This window comes from Lycium ferocissimum, chromosome 1, assembly GCF_029784015.1.
Source record: "Lycium ferocissimum isolate CSIRO_LF1 chromosome 1, AGI_CSIRO_Lferr_CH_V1, whole genome shotgun sequence".
In the NCBI taxonomy this organism is placed as follows: domain Eukaryota; kingdom Viridiplantae; phylum Streptophyta; class Magnoliopsida; order Solanales; family Solanaceae; genus Lycium; species Lycium ferocissimum.
In genome coordinates this window covers 60,272,829-60,285,673 of record NC_081342.1, presented here as the reverse complement: position 1 = coordinate 60,285,673, position 12,845 = coordinate 60,272,829, and the positions used below count along the sequence as shown (strand labels likewise).

General features: G+C 31.4%; 1 protein-coding gene across 1 annotated transcript; it reads left to right on the top strand.

Moving 5' to 3' along the window:
• Positions 1 to 5,674: 5,674 nt before the first annotated feature.
• LOC132030313 (2-alkenal reductase (NADP(+)-dependent)-like) lies at positions 5,675 to 12,465 on the top strand. Its single transcript, XM_059419897.1, has 5 exons — positions 5,675 to 6,621; positions 7,994 to 8,171; positions 9,047 to 9,213; positions 9,719 to 9,801; positions 11,584 to 12,465. Exons 1-5 carry the CDS (start codon positions 6,379 to 6,381, stop codon positions 11,963 to 11,965), a joined length of 1,053 nt encoding a protein of 350 aa, XP_059275880.1. The 5' UTR covers positions 5,675 to 6,378; the 3' UTR covers positions 11,966 to 12,465.
• Positions 12,466 to 12,845: the final 380 nt, after the last annotated feature.

Below are 12,845 nucleotides of genomic sequence, written 5' to 3'. Positions count from 1 at the left end.
TTAATGCCGTGAGTACATATAACTAAAACCCATTAATGACAACAAAGAAACACACCTCCCATCTGAAGAGAAGAAATGTTGGAAATAATAATTTAAAATTGTAGGAAATCAAAATTGGTTAGGATTTGGTACTTTAATTCATGTCTAATTAGGATTTATAGTCAAATTAGTATAGGAATAGGTTTTCCTGTTTTGAGTTAAATTAGGTTTTATTCTATTATAAATAGGGCTGCTGCTATTTATTTTATGGAGTGGAGATTGTAGAGAGCATTCAGAGATTCATACAGTTTATCAATAGAATAATTTTCTTCAAATTGGTATCAGAGCTTCTACGATCCTGGTAAAGAATTAAAGAGCTTCCGCTGCCGGCGGGCGGCTATAACCCATATATGCCGCCCGTCCGGCAAATGATTTTGTTAGCTCACGCCGGGCCAATAATATGCATGTGAAAAACAGTCATGCTGAGAATGATTGAAAAAAAAAACATTGCATGTTTCAAAAGATGCAAACAAATTTGCACAAGAGGAAAGAACGATCTTCTCTAAAAATTGGAGAAGTGAGTTTTTTTTTTTTTTTTTTTTTTTTAAAAAAAAGGTTGATGAGAAAGTGCATCAACAAAATTGGAATGTTGGAGAGAAAGTGCTTCAACGGTTGAAGGTTGAAAGAAAGTGCTTCAACAATTGAAGGTTGGTGAGAAAGTGCATCAACAAATTGGAATGTTGGAGAGAAAGTGCTCCAACGATTGTGAAGGTTGAAGAGAAAGTGCTTCAACAATTGAAGGTTGGTGAGAAAGTGCATCAACAAATTGGAATGTTGGAGAGAAAGTGCTCCAATGATTGTGACGGTTGAAAAGAAAGTGCTTCAACAAATTGAAAGATGGTGAGTGACAGTTGAAGAACAAGTGCCTCGACAATTGATGGGTTGGAAACAAGTGATTCGACAATTGGAAGATGATGACAAGTGTATCAAGAATCAGATATACAATTTTGAATTACGGGAGAATGTTGCAAATAATAATTCAAAATTGTAGGAAACCAAAATTGGTTAGGATTTGGTATTTTAATTCATGTCTAATTAGGATTTATAGTCAAATTAGTATAGGAATAGGTTTTCTGTTTTGAGTTAAATTAGGTTTTATACTATTATAAATAGAGTGCTTTGCTATTTATTTTATAGAATGGAGATTGTAGAGCATTCGTAAATTCATAGAGTTTATCAATATAATATTTTTCCTTCAAGAAATATACCAAAATGTTGTTTTATGCACCACTATCACACAGAGGGGGCCGGGGTGAATTGGGTCGTGACTTAGTTTAAAAGTCTTATAAAAAATTTCAAAAGTTTGCTCAACTTCCTGAAACTGGACGATGGAACTGGTTCTTGTTGAATGTCGCCTAGTAGCTACAAGTAGAAATAGAGCGGAATAATTTAAAGAACACACACCTTGGCTCAAAAGTGTAGAAACCACGACCTAACTTTGTAGGATTTAATCTGAACTCCACTATAACAACAAGCCAACAACTCAGTGACCTAAGATTTAAGAGATTAACTCAATCTGACATGACAAACAAAGAAACAGGAAGGGATGGTTCTTTGATTCCATTGATAGAAATCTAACTAGATAAAGACTCTCTCTATAATTACTTTGAGAAGAGAATAGTTGGTTTGAGTGATAAACTACGTGGGAATAGCTTTTTGTGGACGAATTGTTCAAGTCGAGTTTCCTTATTGTCCCTTCTAAGACATCCCTCTAACTAGAGCTGTTCACAGTTTTGGTTAAAATCAATACCAAACCGAAAATTTAACCAAACCGAATAAAAAAAATGACATTTGGTTTGATTTGGTTTTAAATTTTAAAAACCGATAATATTTGGTTTGGTTATGGTTCTATTAAAAAATAACCGAACCAAACCGATAAATTATATACATAAATTTTATAATTATTTATATGTATAATATTAGTTTTTCATAAATAATTATAATTTTATACCTTTTAATCATTAATTTGATTTTTGGTCTACTTATTTCACATGATTATTTAAGGCCCATGTTTTTAAGAATATGTCCAGGCCCATGTTTTTAAGAATATGTCCAAGCCCATGTCTTTAAGTTTTTTAACTCTTTAAGTGTAAATCTACTAACAGAAGCTCACGTTAGAGTCTAATGTCTTTAACTTAAATTTTTAGCCTTTCTTTGTCAGCCATTTCATTTTAGGTTGTTTCTTCTTCTTTTTTTCGAATTTATACCTTTATTTTTTCTTGTCTGAATTCGTCCTAAACTTCTAATATTTTTCATATGAAAAGGACAGAGGTTGTAGATTTGGAGGTTCCTATAGAAGATACTTCAGTAACATCAGCATTTGCTGCAACTCAAGCACATGGTAATGCCTTAATACTTCTTCCGTGGGTAATCCTTCTAAAAAGCAGAAAGAACAATTCCTTGTAGTCGAGACTCTAGCCTTGGGGATAATGATAGAAAAACATCTGAAGTTTGGAATCATTACACAAAGTTTTTTTAATAAAATGGGAGAATTGAGGGCAAAATGCAAGTACTGCCCTAAAGTTTGGGATCATTGCACAAAGTTTTTTTATTTCATATATTTTCATTTTAATTTTAGGTAGTCTTTATGTTTAATTAATATGTATGTTTGTTACAACAACTAAAAGCTCCTATGCTCTACTTTATTTCCAGGTATGTGTATTAAGATGACAAAAATGGTGCAGCCACTACTAAGTTAGTTTTTAGCTCTATATGTAATTGTTTAGCAACTTTGGGTAACTTGATACTACACTATCACTAATAGTGAAAATGTTTCTATGATGTATGTTCCACCTTAAACTATAAATAAAAGTTATCGTTTGAACAAAAAAAAAAGACATGTCTTTTTCAACTTTTTAATGTTTTACTGATAAGTCTCATGGCTGCTAGTCATAAATCGAAAAATCGAACCAAACTGAACCAAACCGGTGGTTATTACTTTATTTGGTTTGGTTATGGTTTTAGACATTTAAAAACTGACTAAATTGGTTTGGTTATGGTTTTAATCAATAACCGATCCAAACCGAACCATGAACACCCCTACTTCTAACTTTTCTATTTCCAAAGGAAGAAACATAGGTCGTCCTCTCTTCCTGGTCTTATGGAACTAGACATTCAATACCTTGGGATTCATCATCGTACGGCTAGAGCATTTGAATCAAAGCATGAGTGTCTGCTATTAAGAGGGTGTGGGACGAGTTTCTGTCTCATACAACTTGGGTCGAAGACCTACTACTATAATTATAGGGTCGGACCAAGCAAATTCAGTCCCCAACAATCCTAGATTTTTGCTATCCCTTTCAAGTTAACTCTACCCTGAAATCAATTAAGTATCAGGGGTAGCCTTTGGGTAAAGCTGCTGAAGCTTGGGCTTTTAGGCCCCCAACTTTTCGAGGCCTCATTTTATACCACAATAGTTATAGTATAAGCTTCCTTTTTAAAAAAAAAAAAAAAAAAAAAGTACTACAGATTTTTACTAAAAAAGGAATGTATCTTTTGAATTTTGATTTGACATAAAGGGGGAGTCAAATAAAGCTTGTAACGTGAAAAACACAGAATTTATAGAAGGGAAGTGAAAAAGTAATCATTAATTTTTCTTTATACCTTTTCAAATTTTTTTTTGGCTATGTAAAACTCATTTATTTTCCTAAATATCAACCTAAACTTCCTCTGTGTTTATATTTTCTTTGTTACTTGAAGCTTCAAAAAATTTCTCTTTAGCAATATTATTCTTGAAACAAGCAAGAGCAAAAGTGTATGGCAAAAGAAATTATTTATCTTCATTTTCTTGGATATCAAGCATTATTGAAAGTTTATGAAGAAACGAGTTCTTATTTTGAGATCAAGTTACTTGAATCAGGTTCTGTTTCTTCATTTTTTTAATATTATTTTTTCAATAAAGTTTATTGTGCTTGGTATTTCTATTACATAGGCATATATTGTTGGAATTTTCAAGAGAAAATAAAAGGAATAGGCATAAAAGGCAAAGTACTTTTCTTTCTTCTTAAAAGAAAAAAAAAATACTTTTCTTTCTAAAAGAGTACTTTTCTTTCTGAAACAATGCATCTCTTCCCAAAAGGTTGCATCATTTCAGGTTTAAGGATTAAAACATCCCTATAAATAAAGGAAAATCTTTGAAAATATTTCTGTCATAAGAAATAATCAAAAAAACCAGAATTCTTCCTTAAGAAAAACTGCATTTAGTGACTGCAGCCTTATTCTTGTGTATTCAAAGACTTGATTTCATTATTTCTTGGCTTTGCTTCATTCTATCCCGGGAGAGTATTTGTGAGGGACAAATAATTCTATTTGGAAAGTGCTCCAAATGAGGTATACGACTTGAAGCATATCCAGATTTCTCACCACAAACACACAATTTTCTAACATATATTGTTCTTTTATATTATTAAAATTTAAAAATGTCAACTGGAAAATATGAATCTGGTTATTCAAAACTTAAAGGAAAAAAGAAAAAATGAAGCTTTGCTACAATCTCAAAAAGGAGCTCTTGTTAAATTTTTAACAAACAATAAAAAAAATCAAAAAATATAGGAGAGTGTTCACTAGATGAACAAGTTACTAACCTGGGTGAATTAGATGATAATACCATTCTACACGAAGAGGAGGAAATTTGTGAGAATGAGGAATCCGACATAGATCCTCAGTGGAAAGAAGTTTCTTAAAACTAAAATTGATAAAATCTTACTTAAGATCAACCATGTCTCAAGACAGATTGAATGGATTAGGTATATCATCCATTGAAAAAGAATTATTAGAAGAAATTGATTATAAGACGATTATTCATAGCTTTGCATCTCAAAAGGCTAGAAAAATAAATTTAAATAAAAACTACTCCTATTTTATAACTTTTTCTTTAAATAAAAATATTAAGTCCTTTCATCGAAGTTTGGCTTTAGGCTACCGATAGTGTTGAGCCGCCCCTGTTAAGTATTAATTCTCAAGTAGTACCTTAAAAAGTACATCTCAAATAAGCAGATTAAGGTTACATTAACTAGCTTAATACGCTCAAACTAAGACTTGACTCAAGACAACTTGACAGGTCGCTCAGGAACAGATATCCAACTTGTTTCTTTGCACCTCACTTTACTTTGAGTTTTCAATGCTATAATATTCTGAATTTGCTTTCAATAAAATTTTGGAAGTGCGTTAGTAGCCGCCAGTTCAAATCAAATCCTAACAAAATAAAGAAAGTAAAACCTGTTTCACGTGAAATGGGTTTTTACCAAAATTAGGATTCCTACACTCTTACCTTTCCTCTAAACCAAGTCCTTAGCAAATTCTTAACTACCGTCTACTAGGTCCGCAAGTAAGTAGGCGTTTGGCCAAAAAAAATCACTTTTTTTGGAATTTTTGAAGTTTGGAGTTGTGTTTGGCCATAGTTTTTGCAAGTAATATTTGGTTGTTGAAATATACTTTTCCTAAAAAAACATGAAATATGATTTATACCCCTTAATGTCTAAAAACTAGCAAAACCATCCAAAGCAATTAATAAACATAAACCAAGGCAAGAAATATAGCAATTATACTTGAGATCAACTTATGGAGTGCTCAAAACTGAAGGTTTTTTTCAATCAAAAGGCTGCAACTGGGAGTTTTACTGGTGTACACAAAAAATAGAGCATCTCTAAGATGGTTTTGTTGCAATATTCTCACCTGCTTCTTTTCTTTTAGAGGCTTTCTAGCACACGATGTTCAATGCTGTTGGAGTGGAGAGCAACTGAGCAATATAAATTGCTTCTGACCAGTGAAAAAAAATGTATGAAGTTTTAGGGTAAAAATTGAGCAACATAAAATCTTTTGGGGTAAAAATTGAAAATAAAAAAATAAAAGTAAAGGTCCAAAATAGCAAATAGAAAAGGTGAAAAACAAGTTTTAGTTGTTTTCCAAATAAGTTGTATTTAGAATTTTTATGGCCAAACAAAGTGAAAAAAGTAAAAAAAAAAAAAAAAAAAAAAAAATCGAAAAAAGTGAATAATTCTCCCCTGATCAACCTTTGTACCTTTCCATATTGGATTTCGAATATAAATACGTTCTTACGACTAAATCATTTTGGATTACATCCTCCTTCATTTTCCATTTTATAGTGAGGAGGAAATGGCTGTCGAATTTATTGAACTAAGCGGGCCCAAGAATAGTTTACCTTTTCTTAATTAATTACATAATCTGATCTTTTTACTTTTTGTCCCTTCGGGGTGTTGCTGGGGGCAGCCATACCATGTATATAAATAGCTATAGCCATAGGTACTTTCATAACTATAAACATAGAAAATATTACTACTCCATTAAGTTTGAGGGAATTTAGTGCATGTTTAACTGAAAATGGCAGGTGAGGGAGTAATAGAGGTTAAGAACAAGCAGGCATTATTTAAAGATTATGTGAGAGGTTTCCCTGAAGAATCAGATATGTATATAAGTACAGAAAAAACAATAAGTTTGAAAGTCCCAGAAGGATCAAAGGGAGTTGTTGCGAAGAATCTATACTTGTCTTGTGATCCTTACATGCGTAATCTCATGAACAAATCTGATATTGATGGCTTTGCAGCTTCTTACTCCCCCGGTTCTGTATGTATCCACAATTCCCTCTCTTTGTGTGTTTTGTACGTAGTACTATTTATTTACTCTTTTTCTTCCACTTTATGTAGCACTTTTGGCTTTTCGAGAGATTAATTCAGATTATGTGAATTTTAATCAATATTTGAAAATGTTTTTCTTTTATCATATTGACATTCAACCTATAGTACTAATTTTATATAAGATATTGAGTTATTTTAATCCAATTTAGCTTTAAATATTAGCTAAATTGACTCGAAAAGGCTAAAAGTGGCACATGAATTGGGACACAGGGAATAACTTTTAAATATCCTTTGTGTGTTTCAGTTTATTTGACGGAGTTTAAGAAAAAGAAAGAAGAATTTTTGAAATTGATAATCTAAAATATGTCATGAGATTTTTGTGTCTATAAAAGCATGCCATTAATAGTAATATGAAAAAATTGAAATATACACAATTTTCACATATAAAATGTATCCTCTTTTTTTAACAGACTAATGATAAAATAGTGACTCATTAAATGAAATAGAGGGTGTACGTACGTACCTCCAAGCGATGTTTGACATCATATTGTTTTATTATATAACTTATCCTTTGAACGATGTGACCATTTCATTTAAACTTTTAGCTAGGTAAATACACAAATTCAATGCGGGATAAGATTAGCAAAAGTTGTTGGGATCATATTTCACCATCAATCAAGTAGCGAAAAGTAGTTCCATGCGACAGAACAGGACCACACGTGAGGGAGTGTGTGAAACATAATATAACTTTAGTATAAATAATAAAAACATGCTTTCTTTAATAATTTAAGTTTTTAGTTGAGGTGGTTGAGATAATTTAAAATAAATCCAAAGGTCGCCCTTAATCTATTTAAGAGCCCGTTTGGATTGGCTTATAAGTTGCTTATAAAGTTGCTTTTTACTTTTTTGAGTGTTTATTTGGAATTTAAAAGTCATTTTGTCTTAAAATAATTTCAAAAAAATAATTAGTACCATTTGACTTAGCTTATCTAAATGTTTATAAGTAAAAATTTGAAAAGCGACTTATAAAAAAAATAAGTTAGAGTATCAACTTATTTTTTTTTTTATATACCTAGCTTTTTATAAGCGTAAAAGCATCCAAACAGGCTCTAAATAAGGTACATACATAGTACATACCTTTGTATCGTTATTGATTTTCCATCACTTAGTTACGTCGATGGTGGCGCTTTGATATACATTTGATTAAACGAAAACCAGGAATATAATATAGTAATATTTAAGTTTAAGGTGCACGTGCATGGAGTGTTCGAGAAAAGTTAGCAAATTTCTTTTTAATAAAACGTTAGCAGTGTGATTGTTTGTTATTTTCTATTCTAAACAATTTTTTTTTCTGGAAACAGCCAATAATAGGATTTGGAGTAGCTAAAGTGATTGACTCAAGGGATCCAAACTTGAAGAAGGGTGACTTAGTATGGGGAAAAACTGGATGGGAAGAATACAGTGTCATACAAGAACCTTCTGCTCTTTTCAAGATTGAAAATACTGATGTACCCCTTTCATACTATACAGGAATCCTTGGTAATGTTTCACATTTTGTTAATTTGAATCTTCTCATTGAGAAATCGTCCTAGTTGAAGCAATTTTAATATTACTTCTTTTGTCTCAATTTATGTGAAGTTATTTGATCAGATACAAAGTTTAAAAATGAAAGACCGACTTTTGAAACCTATAGTTTAAAACATGTTATAGATATTTGTGTGGCTATAAATTTCATTAAGGGTAAAATGAAAAGTTTAAGTTAATTGTTATTCTTCTGTCCCAATTTATGTGGCACTTTTCGGATTTAGAAAGTCAAACTTTTTAATTTTAACTTTGAATTCGTATAAGGAAATTTTCTTGAACTAAAATTTACATATTTGAAAATTATATAAAAGGTACTATAAATCACAATAATTGACAATTCAAAGTATTTAAAAGGTATATGAAAAAATCGCAGTAAAAAATAACTCGTTAATTCTCGAAATCTAAAAGTGTCACATAAATTTGGAGGAGGGAGTAGTAAATACAGAAATTGTCTGTCATTTCTTTTGGGATTAACGAAAAAGGAACGAATATTAGATAAATTAAAACAGAGGGAGTAATAGGTTGAGATACTCCCTCCATCCCATATTACTTGGTCACTTTCTCTTTTGCACGATCCTTAAGAAATCATAAATAAAAGATGCATTTTACTATCTTACCCCTATCTTTCTCCAATAAATACATTCTAATCGATATTGATTATTTTTAAGAACATTTAATACTAAGGGTAAGGTGGGAAAGATTTAATTAATTTTATCTTGGTTTTATAAATGAACAAATAATTTGGGACATATATTTTTAGTAATGTAGCCAAGTAATATGGGACGGAGGGTGTAATAAATTCTGAAAGTTTGATTTTTGCATACCTATAGGGATGACTGGTGTTACGGCTTATGGTGGATTTTATGAAGTTTGTAAACCAAAGAAAGGAGAGAAAGTATTTGTATCAGCAGCATCTGGTGCTGTTGGTCAGCTCGTTGGCCAATTTGCTAAATCTACGGGTTGCTATGTTGTTGGTTGTGCTGGCAGTAGAGACAAAGTAAGTTAATTTAGGTTGTGTTTTGTATGGAGGAAAATATTAATTAGAAAATGTGTTACTATAATTTTTTTTTTTATGTTTGGCTGTTTAAAATTTTTGGAATATATTTTCTCCCAATTTTTTTAAAAACGAGAAAAATGACTTCCTGATTAGAAGTATTGAGAACAAGTTCCATAAATGATACTCCGTATATCATACCAATTATCTTAGTCCCGTCCAACAAACTCATCCATCCCCAACCCCATTTCCCGGCCACCCCTAGCGCCCACGTCAACCCCAATATTGTTGCCTAGATTTTATACAACTATTTTTGGGATAATATTTTATATATATTCACCAAATATCAGAAAATAAAAAATAAAAATAAAAACTGTTTATTTCCTGGAAATGTTTTCCCGGAAAAACATCTTCCTTTATACGAAATACACCCTTAATGTTGATTGTTTAATCTCTAGCAGATCACCATATGAGTGTTCGTATGGACTCATTATGTTTTCTTGACAAGGTTGATCTATTGAAGAACAAGTTTGGATATGATGATGCTTTCAATTACAAAGAAGAGCATGATCTTGATGCTGCATTGAACCGGTACCATAAATTAGTCATATTAAATATCTTTTAAGTATTTCTTTTCCTAGTACTGATCATAATTAATTAACCTCCTAATAAGTGATGATTCACGTCTGTTTATTAAAGGTGCAAATATACCCCTCAACTTTGCAATTTAAAAATGGGTAGACTTTTTTTTAAAGTCATGTGACATTTTTTTTTAATTAAAAAATAACCTAAATGATTTTTTAAAAAGAATCCGGTTAGCAAAAAGGGTATATTTGCACCATTTTGTAACGGCAGCGGTATATATACACCACTTTTGTAACGAGTGGTATATCTGCTCTAAATCACAAAGTTGAGGGGTATATTTGAACCTTTGCCCCTATATATATATATATATATATATATATATATATATATATATATGACGAAGTCTTTTCTGTCACGAAATGTTTTTCACGATAAAGACTTATGTTTGGTTATAAAAAATAAAATAAAAATCTATCAAAAGGAGGTAAAGGACTTCTCTCACTCATCGGCAGAATTCATTTCCGTTATAACCATCTTTAACTTCTTTTAACGTTACATTACTTACTTCAACTAATAGTTAGACATATTATCTCTAATATTTACTCCACTAAAAGGTTTCGCCAAAACACTCTCCAATTTACTAATATTATTTTTATTATTAAATTTATTGTATTTCTAAATTATGAGCTCAGAATTTGATGATATATATTAATTTTTTAAATATTATATATTCTGTAATATCTCACTTATTTCATTGACCAACAAGCAACGCATGCAGTTGAGTTCCTAGCAATTATTTGATTGTTTTAATCTTTAGTAACGCCATCTGTTGCTAGACTAATAGACATTTGATTGAAAATTGACCGGAAGTCTAGAAAAGATGTATCACCAGAAATCTTTTGACTTTTCTTCACATCCTCGTGTCGGATTAATATTAGGAGTAACGTAAACTTTTATTCAATATTAGACTCTCAAGCCATATAAAAATGTTTTATTCCTAGCCTTGTGCCAAATTTTCATATTCATTTTTTTTAATTTTTATTATGAGTGGCTTTGTAGAATTTTTTAAATTTGTGCCTCACAGAATTAACATTAGTTGTATAAGATTTCTTTTTATCTGTAGACCTAAAGTGTAAAATTCGGGTCTACTTTTTGGTCAAATGAAAACAAGTCTTATACAACTAATATCAGTTGTGTGAGACACATATTAACGTTTTTTGGCTTTGCAAAAGTTATCCCTTGAAAACTTCTGAATATTTGGCCAAAAACCAGAGAACCAAGGCTTAACAAGTCTCTTCCTGACAAGATTCAAGAAGATCGTTGGAAACGTTTTTTACAGACAAATTACCAACGGATTCTCGAATGGGAAACTTACAACTATGTACAGTTCGGCCAAACTTATTTATCAATATGGCCTGAATATACAACAACTTATCCTGTGATTATGTTATATGTATAGTATGTATATTATATGTATATTATATGTATAGTATACATTATATCTATATTATACGTATAATTATACAAAACCTATACATTTGGTCATATTTTGCACTAGATCACCCAAAGGCATTGAGCTATAATTTTCCCTTCTCGAAGTTTCTCCTTTTTTGGCAGTAAGCTCATCCAACTATAGTGATATTATATTGTCCATCTTAGAAATAGGATTGAAAAGCTTCAAAACATGTTACTAAATCAGGTCAAAGACAGTTGGTAGATCTATTCAGTGTATATCCTTAACACATGAAAACCGTGACTTTGATATTTGTTCTTGTTGATTGTGACCAGATACTTTCCTCAAGGGATTGATATCTACTTTGAGAGCGTGGGAGGAAAGATGCTGGATGCAGTGCTCCCAAACATGAGAAACTTTGGTCGAATTGCAGTGTGTGGGATGATTTCCCAATACAATCTGGTGGAGAAACCTGAAGGGGTCCAAAATATGATGGAAATTATCTACAAGCGTGTCCGAATTGAAGGATTTCTTTACATCGACTATTTCCCTCGATACTCAGAGTTTTTAGAAATTGTATTGCCTCTTATCAGAGAAGGAAAGATTGATTACATTGAAGACGTAGTTGAAGGCCTCGAAAATGGCCCTGCTGCGCTAGTGGGACTTTTTAGTGGTCGCAATGTTGGAAAACAGGTGATTAAAGTCGCTAATGAGTGATCGATCTGGTCTTTCTAGGGTTGATTTCTCATATTGTCACTCAACTAATTGTTTTTATCCCAGAAAGTCACATTTCTTCGTGATTTAATATTCCTTCGACAAAAAAAAAAATGATTTTTTGAGATAATAACTGTTAGTTGAGTGATCATATGAGAAATCAACCATCTGCCTGTAAAGATGGGTGGAATTATCCCTCTGAAGTCTTTTGAAAATTCATCATTTGGCTTGGAACTATCATCGGTGGAATCTTCTTGGACCGAGATGTCAGATGTTAATGCATTTTTTCATAGACTCAAATAAGCTATTTTACTTTTTTATACTGTAACTTGACTGATCTTTGATCAGCATCTTTATCAGTGTTAAGGAGTGGCATATTAGAATAAGTCAATTGTGATTAGAATAAGCGATCTTGTATTATCTGGTTGAGTGTGTGTAATGTGAGATGAGAAGCCTATGTTCTATCATATGATCAAAACATGAATAGATATATTTCTAAGCATTTGCGATATATTAACAAACGAGTTTAAGTTATATATACACATTTTTTAGATAAGAATTTTATATAATCATGTTATATTTAGAGATAATTACACGTAAGTACAACCCATACACATACACTGCAATTGAGTGGCCCAGTCATAACCTTACAAATATATAGCCCAAAGACAATAGGCCCAAATTTAAAAAACCTAGCATTTTTTTAATACAACCAGCATTGTTGCGGCCAATGCTGTTGCCTGAGCATGGTTCAAAATTCCTATTGTGTACTTATCTCCTACCACATTATATCATTAATTTTATGAGACAGTTAATAAAAATATATTTAAATGTAAAAAGAGAAAGAAATAGAACTGGTAGCGTTTTTTCCTTTGTCAATGCA

Bases quoted from the DNA above. Each gene is read 5' to 3' on its own strand.
- LOC132030313 (XM_059419897.1), top strand. From the start codon at position 6,379: ATGGCAGGTGAGGGAGTAATAGAGGTTAAGAACAAGCAGGCATTATTT. The intron at 6,622-7,993 runs GTATGTATCCAC...TTCTGGAAACAG, and splicing joins CTTCTTACTCCCCCGGTTCT to CCAATAATAGGATTTGGAGT. The intron at 8,172-9,046 runs GTAATGTTTCAC...GCATACCTATAG, and splicing joins ATACTATACAGGAATCCTTG to GGATGACTGGTGTTACGGCT.